Source organism: Falco rusticolus, chromosome 5 (genome assembly GCF_015220075.1).
Source record: "Falco rusticolus isolate bFalRus1 chromosome 5, bFalRus1.pri, whole genome shotgun sequence".
Taxonomy (NCBI): Eukaryota; Metazoa; Chordata; class Aves; order Falconiformes; family Falconidae; genus Falco; species Falco rusticolus.
Window position 1 is genome coordinate 16620572 of NC_051191.1, and position 16647 is coordinate 16637218.

Consider the following 16647-nt stretch of genomic DNA (forward strand, 5'->3'; position numbering starts at 1 on the left):
CATAACCATGCTTGGAAGCAGTCTAAGCAATTTAGGCAGTAAGCTGGCATGCAGTGTGACCAGATTTTTCTCTTCATTACCTCTGTATAACTGTACTCAATTTTGTCTTCTCTTAGTACATCTGTACTGTGAGTTTACTGCAGTTTCACTTCAGCTGTTTCCTCTTTGACCAGCCTCTCAAATATTATATTAATCAGTCTAAAAGTGGAATGGTTGGGGTTTACAGTATATACATAAATATACAAATGTGTCACAGTCAAATCCTCTCATAGATTTTCTTAGGAGTAAGAGCAATAAATGAGATAAAAACAATTTTGAAGCCCGATTCCTATTTGCACATTCAAAGGACCATATTCTCTTTTACAGGGAGTAGTCTTACACAGTTTTGGGTTTGTAGAAGCTCAAACAGGTTTATTAAAATACCAGTGAGTTAGAATCATGTGGTAAGTGGTTTACATTGCAATGGATCACAAAAAGATTTTTGCAAAGAGTAGCTTAAGTATTTGTTTAATAGGCTAAATTGCTAGATGCAGCTGATCAGTAAAAGAGTGGATATGAGGGGTGAAAGCCTGAGTTTCGGTTACTGAGCTTTCCCTCAAGCACACATATTAGTTCTGTTTTGTATGCTAATTTATCTTTTCCTTTAACTCTGCGTGTAAACACAAAAGTGTAATTTAGTAGCAAAGTACTTCCAAGTATACACAGAAAATGATCTTTAAAATAGATATTTTAATTTGTACCAATGAACAGGGAAAATACAAGATTTCATATTTTTGTCCGATTTTTAAATATTCGTACTGCAGCACTGTTTTGTGTACTGATGTCATAAATGGTTTGTTTAGATGACTGAAAAATTATGTGCCAAAGCGTGGGACTTTTACAGAAGAAATGTAATGAAGCGGTGTTTTAGGTAAGTATATGCATTTTACATATGCCTCAGGAACATACTAGGAAAAATCTTTTACCAAAGCATGTAGTTCCTTTGGGGGAGGAGAAAGTTTTCATCATTCAGATTAGAAACTTAGAGTTGGCTTTCTTTTTCTTCAGCAATGTTGTTCTATGTTAAAACTAGTCAGTTCTGAGTTTCTGCATGTTCCAGACCTGAATAAAGTCCTTTGACATTTCTGCACTTTCATCAGCTGTATTTGCCAGGAATATATGTATACCCAGGATTAAAAGCATAATTTGCATCTGTGTCTGAAAGTAAAAGATCTACATTCTCTTGTGCTCTCTTTCGTTTCCTTTATACTTGGGATTAGATAACTCGTATTTTAAATAATCCAGCTTGTCCTTTTAAAAATGGGGATAATACATAGATATGTTTTTAAATATGATAATCCCAATAAACAAACATGTTCACTGGTTCCTTTTTTATAAGCATGTGTATCAAAATGTAATGATCCTCCATTTAGAACAGGTAAGTTCGGGCTATTTTATTTTGAAAAGCATAGAATGCTAATTATATAGGAGGTACAACTCTTAGGAATACTGGTGTAAATCCTTACTCAGTATCACAAAATTGGTAGGGAGGTTAAGATTTTCAAGCTGTATTGTGGTTAGCCTTGGTAAATATTTGTCTTGGCTGTTTATAGTCATCTTAAAAATCACAGGTGTTGGAGACCCGGCAATCGCTCTACACAGTTTATTCCAGTACTTCATAGTCCTTTATAACAGAAATATTTTCCTAATACCTGAGCCTTCCTTGCTATAAGAGAAATCTTTTTTTTTTCTTTTTTGTCTCGTATCCCAGTGAAATGAAAGATTATTCCTTTTTCCTTTACAGCAGCATTTTGAAGATTGTTTGAGCTGACAGTTTTGTTTAATTATCACAGAAGTTGGACTGGAACAGTAGAATGTTCCATTTATAATTGCTCCCAACTACATGAATTTTTTTTATTTTAATTTGAAATGAGAGAGATTTTGGCAAATGAAAGTGGTCATGTAAAGTCTAATTTATTCAGTAGTCTTTCCAGCAAATCAGATATGGAGAAATAGTGTATTTTAATATATCAGTGACATATGATCATTTGAAATACATTTGTTCTGAATCTCATTCTTATTACTTAGGTTAGAAGAGAAATGGGATTTTTACCAAAGGTTAAAATTGTTAAGATATAAATTGAGTTTGTGATCTATTACATTATTATTTGTATTGCCAAGAAAATGTAAATAGCACTTAAGTAAATGCATATATCTAGCACTTCTGAGTTATTTTCTATAAACACTCAAATGTCCTCCCATAAGTACAGATCTCTACATGAAAATATAGCTGACAGCAACTGCAGTACATGATGGTGGAAGCAAGCAAGTTTTTATGGCTTGATACTGTAGAATATTACGAACAAGTAGAAATTTTATTAAAATGAGTGAATGAATTATCACTGAAAAATATTATCAATGCATATTTTAATTACGTTATAAATATCAAACATCAGTTCTGTTCAGAAGTTTGTATTGTTGAGCTTGACTGCTTTGTATTTTACGGCAAATTGCAGTTTTATAGATTTTACTTCATTCAGGTCAGGAGCCATATTAAATTACTCATTCTGTTTTACAATTCAGAGGATGGATAAAATATATTCTGCTGAAAAAGAACAAAAGAAAAAAGGCAGCGCAGAAGATGGGTCTAGCAGTATACTGTTCATTATAATGTCCAAATATTAAGAGTTATTAGATGGGTCTAGCAGTATACTGTTCATTATAATGTCCAAATATTAAGAGTTATTATACAGAAGTAGAGTGTGTGGGTGCAGATTCACAAGGAAAAAATGACATCTAAGTCTATATAGCTGCTTTGCTTAAGACAAAAAATGCATGTTATATAAAAGAAAATGATGCTGAGTAATTTAAATATGCTTGGTCCAACAATTTATCTAGCTATCTTTTTGCAGGATGCCCTTCATTAGTTGACCTGTGGCAACCTGATGCCATTAGTACCATGAGAGGCAGTTCTCTGTATTCTGTGCTAGGACAGATGGTGCTGATACTCTTCTGTGAAGACTGAGCAGTGATACTTATGCAAAGCAGGCTTGAGAGGTGCTAGGGAAATGGAGTGTATGTCAAAAGTAGAGTGGAGTGAGTCAGGATGCTTTTGTGGGAGGTGAAAAGTACAGCAATGGGGATAAAACAGGAGGGATCACAGAGTTTGACTCGGCTTCAGTTAGATGGAATTCATGATGAGAGGTGGGGAAGGCGTGAAGATCAAAATAAAATAAGAAAGTCAGAAGAAAGAAAAAATAAATACTTCATTCTGCTTGAGACTTTGTGTTCCACAGATCCTGCAGCTATGAGGTTTTTAAAATGTCTCCACACAGCAGCAGCTGTGAACATAGACTCTGTTAACCTGAGTCCACCCAGACAGAAGTTTCATAAAATGAAAAAATGGGCCAAAAGCACTATCTGTAGCTTTGAGTTTGAGCTCAGGCAGTTATGTATGACTCAAACATTGCTCTTAAAGAGCCAGAGGCCCAAGCTATTTCCTCGCTCCGCTAGGCAGTTGTGAGAGACTTCATATTCTTTTTTATTACTTTATTTTATATTATCTTCTAAATATTACTTTCAGCCAAGACACCTTTTGTTAATGTTAAATTCACAGAAGCAGAGGAGGAGACATATGATGGGGCATAGTTACACAGTGTATTTCCTTTTATGACAAAGCTGACATATGGAGAAAACACCATTCAGTTATTGCTGTGTGTGTCTATTCATTGACTCTTGACTAGTATCGGTATAACTGTGGGATTGCAGTGTAAATGAGGTTGCTGGAATGATAGAGAATTAAAAAAAAAAAAGGTTGGTCTTTTTTTCTTAAATAAAATTTGAACACATTGAGGATCTGCTCATAGTAGAACTCTAATATATATATATATATGTGTGTGTGTGTGTAGTCTATACGGTATTCATATAATATATGAAGACAACCCATGAAGGAGTGATCTGTGGAAAAATGTCAAGAGTGAACAGTGCGTTGTGAGAAAGAATTAAAGGGGCACGTTAGTAGGCTGTTAGATCCTGATTGATGAAAATCAAAGCAAATTGATTTAGGTGCAGTCTGGACTTCCCTTGCAATCCTGAGAGTTTTTGCCTTCCTCCCTCGAGCAATAAAAATTTTAATATATATTTTTTATATATATATAAATAAAAATAGGCATTTGCTTTGCAAATACTTCCAGTCTCTGTATCTTACTGGTTGTATAGCCTAAAAAGTTATTACAGTTTGTAATTAAATTGCAGAGCATACACTTATTAAAGTAATATCATACAGTATGTTCATTTTGTGTTTGAGTGTGACTCAGGTAACAGAAAACAGCTTTATAATGTCAACGTTTCATCTCTTGCCAGATTCAAGACACACTGATTTTTAATTTTTATTTTTTTTCACTATCAAGAATGGATCTTAAATATACCTTTATAATAATTTATTTCAGTTGAATTTCAGGACACCTTTTTGTTAAAAAGATAGTAGATAAGTGATTCTATATTGTGTATTTACTATATCAAAATTTACATTTTCATCCTTTTGATAGTGAAGACTGCATGCCACACTAATCATGTCCATGAGATAGCATTATAAAGGGCTAAGCTACTTAAACTGTTGTATGTTCTTGAAAGTATCAAGTAAGAAGAGTCAGCTCCCTTTGTAGCTTATGTAAGTTTGTTTGCCAACTTAAATGACAAAAAATCATTTTTAATATCTTAAGGTTTTGCAGAAAGTTGTACTTATTTCCTCTTGTTTTTATTTCAGTGGCTGTGAAAAGCATTTTATTTTGATTGCGTTCATAACACCCTTTACATATAGGAGGACAGTTATAATATTCCCCATGGTTTGTTTTTCTTTTGTGCTGGACTACAGAAAATTCAATTGCTTCCAAACTTTTCTTAAAAGTGTTTTTTTTAATATTTACATTCATTCATAACAAACACGCGATCTTTCATAAGCTGTTTTACTGTTCTTTGTATGTTTAACACTGGTGTAACGCTTAGCACTTCACTGAATTTATTCATAGAATTGTAAAATTATTTATGTTGGAAAAGACCTTTAAGATCATTGAGTCCAACTGTTAACCCAGCACTGCCAAGTCCACTGCTAAACCATGTCCCTGAACACCACATCTACACATATTTAAATACCTCCAGAAATGGTGACTCAACTGCTTCCCTGGGCAGCCGGTTCCAATGCTTGACAACCCTTTTGGTGAAGAAATTTTTCCTAATATCCAGTCTAAACCTCCTGTGGAGCAACTTGAGGCCGTTTCCTCTTGTCATGACTTTTGACTTCTATGCTGTCTGAAACATTATTAAAGTTTTGTTATTGTATTTCATTTCACTGAGGTCTGTATGCATCTTGTACATCCAAGCTCTGTGAAATTATTGGGTAATTTAGTAGATCAAACTGTAGGTCAGTAATGTCTTACACAAAATTCTGATAAATTCAAAATAATGTCATGTTTATGGATTGCCTGCTGACTTGAAATGCTGTTGCAAAGGTCTTAATTATATCTATTGTAAAAAGTTGTTATTTATTTTCTTACAGAAGCTGAATTGAATAGCTATTTTATTGAAATGTAATTTGACAGACATTCATCTATAGCAATTAAATGACATACTTGTTCTTACTTGTGGTCCCCAAATTGGTTATAGTTATGTATATTTTCAGTGGCAGTGGAGAAACTGCAACAGATCTTTAACAAATTATGTTTAAATGCTGTTGTAAAAGCTTGGCATAAAGAGGCCCACAGTTCTTTGAAAATGAAAGCATATTTTGAGGTATGTGGATAATATTTTGAATGCAGTAAGCTCAATGATTAAATATTAACTCTATTCTAACTCTTATGGAAAAACAGATCTATCAATATGAAAAGAAGCATTTTAGTGTACTACTACTACTACTACTATTTAGTGTTGATGATGTTATGGGAAGCAGATCATTACCTCTATATTCTGCAAGTAGAAGTTTGGTCATATCTTAAGCAGCAGAAGGGATTGAGTGTTGTTGTATATGATCAGTGATCTCAGTGGCTTGGATCAGGTGGCTGATTTCTTATGGGCAGTATTACCAGTTGGGATGATAATCAGTAAAGGTGATGCCTCTGGATCCCTGCCACCAGAATCCAAGAGGTGTAGATTCCTGCAGTGAGGAGGAGCCTCAGTAACCTCATCTCCTCCCCAAAGGTGTGGGGTAGCCAAAATTGTGATCACCTGAGAGTAGGCAGCACATGGACAGCTCCACGCCCAGCAGCTCTTACTGGTCTCACTGTGAAAAACAGGATCTTTTAATTTCTGGGAAGATTTCTCCTGCCAAGGAAAAGAATGCTGTAGCTTGGTGGGATGCTCAGCAGATACCATGTGGGGAAGGGGAGAGATGGGAGCTGTAAGACCCAGCTGCTACTAATTGCACGTGGGTTCCAAAACTCACACTCATACAGAAAGGGCTCTCCCACTGTTTGGCTCCTTTTCCTTTCCCTGCTGGAGGATGGTCAGAATGGAAACCAGCTGTGGACAATTTATCAGTTGCTGGCTGCCAGACATCAGTTGTCAAATCCTTCCTGGGGTAAACCTGTCATGAGTCCTGCTTCTTCCCCGTTCTCTCAAATTAGTTGGTGGACTCTCACTTCATTTTTGTTTCTTCTCCCTCCTATATATTTTCTTTCTCCTCTTTTCTTGTTGGTCTTAGAGTACTTAAAATGTTAGTCTGACTAGACAAAAGATGTCCTGTTTCTGGAGCATGTCAGGGCATTCTTAGGGAATAGTATTCTTAAATTCTTTCCACACTTAGTAGCAGTTTTAAGGATTGGTTTGACTTTCATAATTAGATTAGAATGCATATAACAGAAAGCATATAACTGAATCACTTTTTAATTGTGTACTTCTGTATTGTGTACAATTCTGTAGGCAATTTGTGTGCAACTAAGTAACCTAAAAATAGGAAGTTACAAAGCTCATTATTTCCATTTACTCTGCTCTTTCTGGCTTTCCCATCTCACTGTTTTCTTCCTTCCCATTTTCTTTATTCCTAATTTCTCCTTTCCTGCATATTTCCTTTCCTTTTCTGTTCACCATTCTTCCCTGTAGCAATATTCAAATGAAAACCAGTTTTACAACCTCTGAATCTCCTATTTCTAGAGCTAGAATAAAAGGAGATTCAATGTTACCCCCAATTTGAAATGATATAAAAAAACTACTTTGGTATCTTTCATATAGTATACATTAGATACAATGTAACATCAGAGGGATTTTAGTAGTGATACCTTTAGAAGACTTGTCTGAAAAATTGACACGTGCTAGTAGTATGTTTATGTCATATGGTGTGTACAGTATGTTTTAGTTTGGAAATGCAGGTGGTCTCCTATGCTTCTCTATTGTAATGCTGTGATGCAAAATGATGAGATCCACCCTAAAACTATGATTATTCTCAGTAACAGCAGTTATAGATGTTCATAGATGTGTAACTGTATGTGGATTTGAAAATACCTAGTTAAGTTTAGCAAATTTATTTTCATTTTTTAGAATATTTAAATGTATTTGAAAGTTTGAACCTGCAATTAAGGTAAAATTGTACCTTTTTATTCAGGGTTTGGTAACAAAGAAAAGTCAGAAAGGCAGTTTTGAATCAAGTGATTGTACTGTCAGGCATAAACCATCCCATTTACCAGAAAAGCCTTGTTACAGGTTTGTGATAGTTGGTGTTCTTTTTTATATGTATACTTCATAAATGGTAGATATCATGTTTTGTTGAAAAGGATGTGTTTGTGCGATGGAAAGGAAGGTTGCTGCTTACATTTTTCACTTTGAGTCAGGTGGAGTCCTTTAAAGTATGATAATGCTATTCTTTCTTTCTGTGGCACCTGATTGTATTCTGTATGCTCTAACTTGACATCCAGAAGCTTATCTGAGCTGAAACTGAAAGAGAAAAAGGGAGAACAAGAAATCAGGAAATCTGTAGGATTGGTAGAGAGTGAAACTCCTGAGGGAAGGGGTTTGTTTGCAGTGAATAGAAGGTCATAAACCAAGCCCCAAATATGATAGAAAGCAGTTTAATTTTCTTAAAAATACAGAGATGACTATGGATATTGTGCAGCTCCCTAAGACAGAAAAAACTGCTAGAGCTAGAAAGCAAGAGTAGAGGGTAGGAATCTACTGCAAGGGTACTGTGGGTAGGGAGAGATTTCTTTCCAAACATTTTTACTGAATTTATTTAAATGTGTTTGTTTAAAAGGTTGCTTTTCTCAGTATTTTTGTATCCTTGCAAAATCTAACTTTAGAGAGTGAAGTCTTGTTAATATGCTAACTTCTACAAGAGAAGGTAGTTCAACACAGAAACCTAAGACGATTGATTTGTGACAGTATTTTAGAAAAAGAACAGAATTATTAACTACTGGTTGTGGGACCTTCAGTTGTACAGGCCAGTTTAGCTAAATTATAGGTTGGTTACTGAAAATAATTGCCTTTGAGGGATACATTGGAACTACCGCTAAAATGTTTTAATTTTATCTTCTCATTTTTCAGCTTTAATTTGTCCTATCATGTTTTTCCAGTAATTTAACATTGCAAACCCATTAAATTGGTATTTCAGAAAAAAGATGGTATGTTTTCCTTTTAAATATTAAGGACTATAGTGAACTCAAAGTTCAATTTTTATCCAATGAAGTCTAAAACCCAATTGCAGATACTTAATTTTAAGCATGTGCATAATGCCACTGACATCACAGGAAACGTAAATCTGTAAGCTAATTTGTGTACATAGTTTACAGAACTTACCCACCAAAAGTACAGCATGCTTTGATTCTTCTTGATGTTATCTGTATGGATTCCACTGGTGGTGTTTGTGGTCTTCATGGATGTGAGACTGGTTTATTTTGACTTTGGTTCATCAGTGGGGTTTAGTCTGTGCTATTTACTTAGTACTGGCTTGTTCAGTAACCAGAGAACTTCTGCTATCAAATGATTCAAATATGGGCCTCTTGCAGCAGTGGTAGTATCTCTCCTGAAGAATTTGGGAGTCATGTACTCATATCTCTGATTACTAAGACATTGATACAAGTTAAGAAGGAATCTCTAGTATCAACCTCTTCTTCAAAAGCAGTGTACTCAAAAAGGAATGTTCTTCCACTACAAATGTAAACACCACTAAAACAGAGAGATTAATTTACTATATGAGTAGCAGAATGACTAAAATTTGATCTGCAGTGCCACCTCCTAATGTTCTCTTTCCTAGTAAGGTAGTATTATACACTGCAATGGTATTATATATAAAAGATAGTATTATATAAGAGTATGTGTATATATTTATATATATATATATATAAAAGGTAGTATTACAGCTTGCCTGTGTCCATACCTATCCAACTTGTTATACCTTTAAATAAACAGTTATTCGTATTTTCAGGAATTCAGATGGCGGTAGTAGCATCCTTTCTTCATTAAAAACCCAGTAATAGTGTAATCTTTCTGTTAGTTTAACAAACAGTATTGACGGTGTCATTCGGGGTTTTTTTGTAGCTTGGTAGAAATTTGTTTGTTTTATCTTAATCTATGAGCCTTGTTTCTTTTGACATCCAAACTATGAGCTCAAAATATAGTGACATTTTAAGCTATCCTCATAGGTTGCCCTTTTTTGAGGTCATATCATGTTCATGGTTACATGTGCCACTGTCACAGAGTCAAATCTCATGTACATAAAGACTATGCACATGAAAACCAGCATCTGGATACCAACATATCAAAAAGAATGACAGCTGTTCTGAGGTATGTAGCCATGCTCTTTGATTAAGGCTACAGAGCAGCTGTAAAAACAATATAAAATTTTCTCTTCTGTTTATATATAAACTTAATTTTATAGCCTATATAAATCAAATACACTGTCAAGTGCTATTTTAGTGGCTTAGCAGAAAACATTGATGTCTTCCATTTCTAGAAGCAATTCCAACTCTGAGGTCTGGAACTGAAAAGCAAGGTAGTTTGCCAGTTTAGACTTTGGTCCCATCATAGTATGCATTTTAATGTGTGTTTACAAGGAGAATGAAGTAGTAGGTGAGAATTCTACTGATTTGAATAGGAAATAGTAACCTAAAAAATAATAAAAAAGAAAATTCCATAATCCACACACATTTCAAGCCATATTTATGCATATATAAATATGTCATTGTAGGAAGGGGAATTATTCTTGTTTGTCTGTATTTAAATATAATTTGCATATCTAAAATCCAAATGTAAAAGGTGGAGCTCAAGGAAATTGTCATAAAAGAAATCACAACTAATTATGTCACTGCAGTGAAAAAACTCAAGAGGTTATAAAATGAAAACAATAGGGTAAGGTGAATATGTTGGGGAATGTTAGTCAAAACTCTGTTGTGATGACTTTGTTGGGTTTTTCACTACAGAGTGATAAATATCTGTTGGATTTTCAGTAAACAATAAAGAACAAGAAGATTTTCTGAGTATTTTCAAACCTGCTGATTAATTAAAAAGATCTGTAACTGGCAGTATGCCCATTCAGGAATATGTCTTTTTTGCCACAGTTCTTTTCTTGTGACTGAACACACAGGTAGAGAGAAAGACATGTAAAAATCCTGTATCTTAAGCAGGATTTATGTCCTAAAGATAAGATGTCAAACCAGTTTCTGTACACCTTTTCATATATTCCTATATGCAATATCTGCCTGTTCACTGAACTGAACAAAATGTAGTTTTCTATTTTTATTTGTGTGTAGTAAATAATTTTAAAATGTAATTTTTTTTCAGTCCTGTTTTCTTATGGTTGTGTCCTGATATTTCACCCCCTTTAAAGCACAGGAAAATAAAAACCTTTTAATATGTAACATAATATTATTTCTGGGAGGAACCTATGCTCCAGTTCACTAAAGGATTTAAAAAAGCAAAATGAGCTTAGGTAGGAGTGTGTCACCTGGATCTTAAATAGAGATCCTTAAAATTATTGTTCAGTATCATTTAACTGTGCAAAAAAGCTCAAGATTTGGATTTTCAAGTTCCTCAGAACCTGAAGTTTTGTGGAGGATCTTGGACCCACAGTTATAGAGGGAAGCTGTCCCAACCTTCCTGTTATTCCCATTTACCATTTCTTGCCCCAGCACTATTCTTCTCTTTGTGTTCATTACAAAGATGGGTATGAACCACGTCAGAGAACAGATCTGTCTGAAAAACTCCCTTCCAATTTTTTTCTTTTACTTAATCAGTTGACGGTTGGATCAGTTCCTTAATCCAGCTCATTGTGTGGCTGCACGAACAGTTCTTTGGGTACAGAGGAGGAGATGGGGAAGAAGTGGTGGGGAAATGGGTGAAGCAGGAGTGGATCTGTCTGATTTTGCCAGGTGTAGGGTGTTCGCTGAACTGCCGTGGCTCAAGGCTAAGACTGCTGGGATCTGTAATGAAACAGGTCTCTGCCTTTCTAGCCTGAGAGTCCATAGGCAGCTGTTGTTTTTCTTCAAAGTGCAATCAGAGGAGGAAATATTGGTGCCTTCCTTTTAGGCATAATTAAAAAATTGGTCCCTTCGCCATTTGTGGTGAGATGTGAGTTAAAATCTTGCCTTTACCAAAGAGGTTCATACCCCTGTTGCTGCGGTGAGGGCTGCACTGACCTCAGAGCTATAAGCTGTCAAGTTTTCACACAGAGAGTAAAGGGGAGATAGGAGCAGCTCTTCCTTTCATACACTCTGTGAGGAGAAAGAAGCCTCCCAAAATTTTGCCCAGCCTGTCTTCTCCCTTCTTTTCTTGTGTTTCCCCCTTGCCCTCCCCGCTCCCCCCCCCCCCAAAAAAAAAGAAATAACCCAACCCCCACCAACTTCTGTCTTTAACAGAATGAACAGAATAACATTACTTTGAGATGGTGAGGTTTGGGATATAGGTTAAGACAGGAGCCAAGCCAGGAACAGGGTTTTTTTTGTGTTAACTGGCTGGTGTGCTAGACAGGGTTTGCCACCTCCCTCCTCCTGTTTTTGTGTGCAGTGGTGAGGCAAACTGAGCTGTCGTGGGGTATATGCAGTGGTTGCTGCAATGCATGGGGGTGTAGCAGTTCCTCATTTTTTTTAGGGAGCTATTGCAAGAGAAGTTGGGCTACAGGGAATGGGAGCTCTTGGGTTATGCTGGAGTAGGGAGGGTTAAGGACTGGGATCAAAAAAAAGACAACAGCAGCAGTGCAGGGTTTGGGGAGGGGTGCATTGAAGCACCTAGGGCTGGGAGCACCTTCTGGAAGGTCTCCTTCAGGGTGCATGAGAGAGAACAGGCTAAGCCAGCTGTGCTGAAAGTATTTTTGCAAGTATTTTTTGTGTATGTGGGCTAAGTTGTGCAATCTATTACATATGTGGGCTGGAAGCTAGATCTGTGAATCTTTGGGGAAAGCCAGAAAATAATGGCTTTATTTATGTGTAAAGTGCAAAGGGAACAAAAATTATTACAGAAAAGCAGGAAGCCTACTGAAATGCCTTTATTTTGTGTTTAAAAAGAACGCAGCTCCCTTGATCCAGAGAGAAGTGCCAATCTGTGTGGCTGTCACCTGGTTTCTTTTTTTTGAGCTGTCACTACTTTATTCAGTACGGGAAGTGCAGAAAGAGGTCTTCTGTTTACTGGCACAGAGCAGAGCTTTGCTCTAGCTGAGTGCCTAATCATTTGCTGCAGAAAAGCAGAGCATGCTTCCTTCCTCCCTTCCCTTCCCTGCCTTCCTTTCTTCTGTCCTCTCTCTCTTTCTTCCTTTCTCTCTTCCTTTCTTCCCTTTTTCCCTCTCTGAATCCTCATGCTCTCTTTTTGGTGGGTCCAGTATGTAGATATGATCTCTTTCAACAGGAGATTGTTACTGGGAGCAGTCTCCTCCAAATCTGTGTTCGCTCTGAGCATTCACAGACTGGAAAACAAAGCATGCCTGGACTCCTCAAAGTTTTGGAACTTATGATAAGAAGGCTTTATTGTCTCTGGCACTGTAGATGATACTTGGTGGTGGATCATTTCAAAATCCCAAAGTATTTAGTAAATATTATTATTAGTATGCTATCATTTATTGCAGCTTTCTGTTCTGCTCCTGTGCAAAAAAATATCTGTCAGCTTTTATTTACTGCTGGGACAAGATGTGTCCTCTGAACCAGCTGGAAACCATTTGCTGTGTAAATTACAGTTTCCTAAAAAAGTCAGTGGTACCACAGTACCCTAATGTTGTGTTACTGCCAGAAAATGATTGCTGTGTTTTAAAGCTGGCTAGTGTTCTTGACCTAACATGAAATAAATGTTTTAGCAGACCTTTTCAGAACCGAAAATTCAAAAGGTTACTAGCAAGACAGTGACAAATTAAAAACCTTACTTTTGTTCTTCTAATATGAAACTGAACACTATTAATGAATGATAATGCAATCAATCTTTTCTTTCTCATTCTAAAGTCATATAGTTTCATGTATTCAAATACATTTTGTGAACTGTGTATTAGAATTCCTTGGAGTTTTAAATTAGATTGAGTTTTGAAGCTAAGGAAATAATCCACATACCCAAATTAAACAGATTCTTGGTTAAAGAAGCCTGTGATGGATCCAACTATAGTTCTTGAATGCAAGTCTTTGAAGGGATGGGGTGTACAGAAGGAACTTGCTACTGAAAAGGGCCTACACATTTCTGTACTTCAAAAAATCTGTGTAAGTCCCCTACTGCATTCTGAATCACCTAACTATCTTTAAAATGAGTATGGCTATAGCAAGCTCCAAAGATTGAAGTATAAAAACATAAAGCCAGGAAACCTGATTTTAAAAATTGTTTTAAGTAGTTTATATGAAGTGAATACAGACAGCTTGTGGGACAGCGGCATATTTTGAGGAGCAGGCAAATTGCTCGAATATATTGCCTGTGTAGTTAAGTGCTAATTGTAAAGACACATCATCAGTGATTTTCCTACCTGATTTGTCCTTTTCTAGCTAAAGATATTATAGCCTTTGGATAGTTTCTATAGAAAATCTTTTTAAATCTTGGTAGAATACTCCTGATATTTCTGCTTGTTTCTTTTAATTGAACTTAATCTCTGTGGTAAAAATGGGTTCTAGCAGGTATGTTTTTCAGTCCTGTTCATTTCAGTAGAATTGCACAGAATGTAAGTCAGAATAAGAGTTTCTGTTAAGGAAGGAATATTTCTTTTAGTGAAACATTTTTTATTAGAACATTCCTTTTTGATTCTAACATTTTTTTAATTACTCATTTATTATAAAGCATATTTCAGTATAAGCAAGATAACCTGCACTTTGGTAATCCACGCACTCTATACTTACACAGGTAGTCACTTTTTCTTCACTAATCTATGTTGATTCACACCAGAAGTGAAAAAAAAATTGCAATTATTTCCTTACTTTTACAAAGGTTTGTGTGTATTGCTTCTGACTACAACACTCATTTGAGTCTCAAAGCCTCTATTTGATTCAATATTTCTCTTGTGCCTGTACAGTTGTGAACTCTGTACAGAGTATGGATTCTTTTTTCTGGAGCATATTTCAAATCATACTTCATATGCTGCTATAATGAAAACCAGGTTTTATTGTATGCAGTATTGTATGGGAAGTTGTGTAACTAATACAGAAATACTCTTCTATAAAACACACTGGCATTTTTGCTACGTTTTCACTCTGACATCTTACTATTCAGGTGCATATCTTAAGTGGTAAGCTCTTTGAGAATGTATACCAATAAGAAAAATTTCTCTTCAGTGACAGATTATGGGATAAAAATAGAAAGTTCTTTTTGTATTTTTGCTATCGGCCAATTACCATACCAGCTTTAAACTGGTTACCATCGATGTATTCTTGTACAGTTATGAAAGTAATTACATTGCAAGCATAAAGTTTTCCTTATATAAAAGTTACTTTACGAAAAGTGATGTAGGATTTTATTAGCTATGTTCCTTTCAGCTGATTTCTTTTTCATACTTATAACTGCACATTTTGAGTGTCGTGTTTCATATCAGATATTTATATTTCAGCATATGATGTAGTAATTCAGTTTTGCAAATGATTACAGATATGGGAGTTTTTAGTATGTAAATAATCCAGCTGTTTTATATAAAATTCTGCATATGCTCTTTGTCCTTGAGTCTTAAATGCATCTTGTATTTTCAGATGGTTATAATATAACATGTATTGGCTTCTGCAGCAAAACCATTAAATTTTACCGTATTTTCCCTCATTTCATTTTACCAAGTTTCTTCTAAGATGAAACATTAACATTCTGTTGGCAGAAATACAGTTTGAGACTTGGTCTGAAAAAGGGCAGGTGAGAGAAGCTTGCCAAATGTTATCTTCATTCAGTCTCTTACTCCTATGGCCTGAGATTACTGTATCTAAGATTATTTACCAGGGCAAGACCTTTTCGGAATGCTGTAATTTAATTTTTCAAAACGTTGCTTAGTGGTAGCAGTATATTTTAGAATTTTAACTGTATAAAATGAACTGTCAGTATAGCTTTTATATGGTTCTACCATAATACAAGACATTGACTTTAATATTCTGGGATTAAAGATGTGTAGATATATTTACCAAATTATACTTATATAGACCTCTGAGGCAAAAACTACAAAACCTCTTCATAGGTCATATAAAGTTGAATTTACAGGTACTATATTTAATCTACAAAGCATTAGTCCAAACTATATTGTCTCAAATAGATTTAGGAGAGGTGTTTTAACAAGTGTTGTTTTGTATAAGTAAAATGAAACTGCTGATAGTCCATGAAAAAATCTTCAGTTTTGAAACATCCCTGTCATTCTCCATCATAGCTTGAATTTAGCTTTTAAGCAAAGCCATTCTTTCGTACTTTTTAAGGCTGTTAATGAGAGTAATTATGGACATAAATTAATTGACAAAAAATATTGACTGCTATAAAAGGTATGTTTAAACTCCTCAGAAAGAAGTATTTAATTTGAAAATAGCCCTTGTTGTTTAGGGTAGGTGAATATGTATCATTTAATATAGAAGTGCTTCTTATTGAATAGCTTTTAATATTATGTATGTCTGTTTTACTGATGTAGATTTTCCGTTATGTAAATTTAGTTGATCGGGCAAGATGTGCTCAGGTTAGCCAAACATGGATGCTACTAACTCAGAACAGTTCATTATGGAGTGATGCAAGTAAGATAATAACTTTCAACATTTTATTTCAAATTTATTTATTTTTAAAAAGTTAGACAAGGAGGTAGTTTACTTTAAGACTATCTAGGATAAAAGTTTTATCCCAGAATAGGACTTGCTCTATTCAGCTACATGAGTAAAAAAATATGAGCAACTCAAATGAATTCAGCTGTGGTATATCATTATAAAATCAGTGGCACTGAAAGAGAATTGTCCGCTAAGGCTTTGCTATAGTCTACTAGATTTAGACAGTGGTGAGGTGTCTTAGGCTCCCTAGGTAATCTAAACAGGCAGTATATGACTACTGTGGAAGGAGAACGTAAACTCAGTTACAGGCTTGTATTTGCTCTAGAGAGACTCTTGTCATCCCTGGAACAAGTGGTGCAGACCAGTTCACTTCCATACTCATGAACTCTTAGAGTTGTTGAGGTGGTCACTGTGTCCCTAGAGCACATGTCAGTGTCGAAGGTACTGCGTTGTTTCTTCTCCCTTAGCAGCCCAATTCCCTAGCACACACATTTCAGTCAATTTACCTTCTAAAATGGAC

At 35.4% G+C, this 16647-nt stretch overlaps 1 protein-coding gene across 1 annotated transcript in view; it reads left to right on the forward strand.

Moving 5' to 3' along the window:
* FBXL13 (F-box and leucine rich repeat protein 13) overlaps positions 1 to 16647 on the forward strand; it is a 90433-nt gene that overhangs the window by 4217 nt on the left and 69569 nt on the right. The window contains 7 exon segments of the mRNA XM_037388274.1: positions 843 to 910; positions 2563 to 2634; positions 2693 to 2775; positions 5657 to 5766; positions 7571 to 7661; positions 9467 to 9474; positions 16001 to 16096. Of these exon segments, the coding sequence (XP_037244171.1) occupies positions 843 to 910; positions 2563 to 2634; positions 2693 to 2775; positions 5657 to 5766; positions 7571 to 7661; positions 9467 to 9474; positions 16001 to 16096 (528 nt within the window).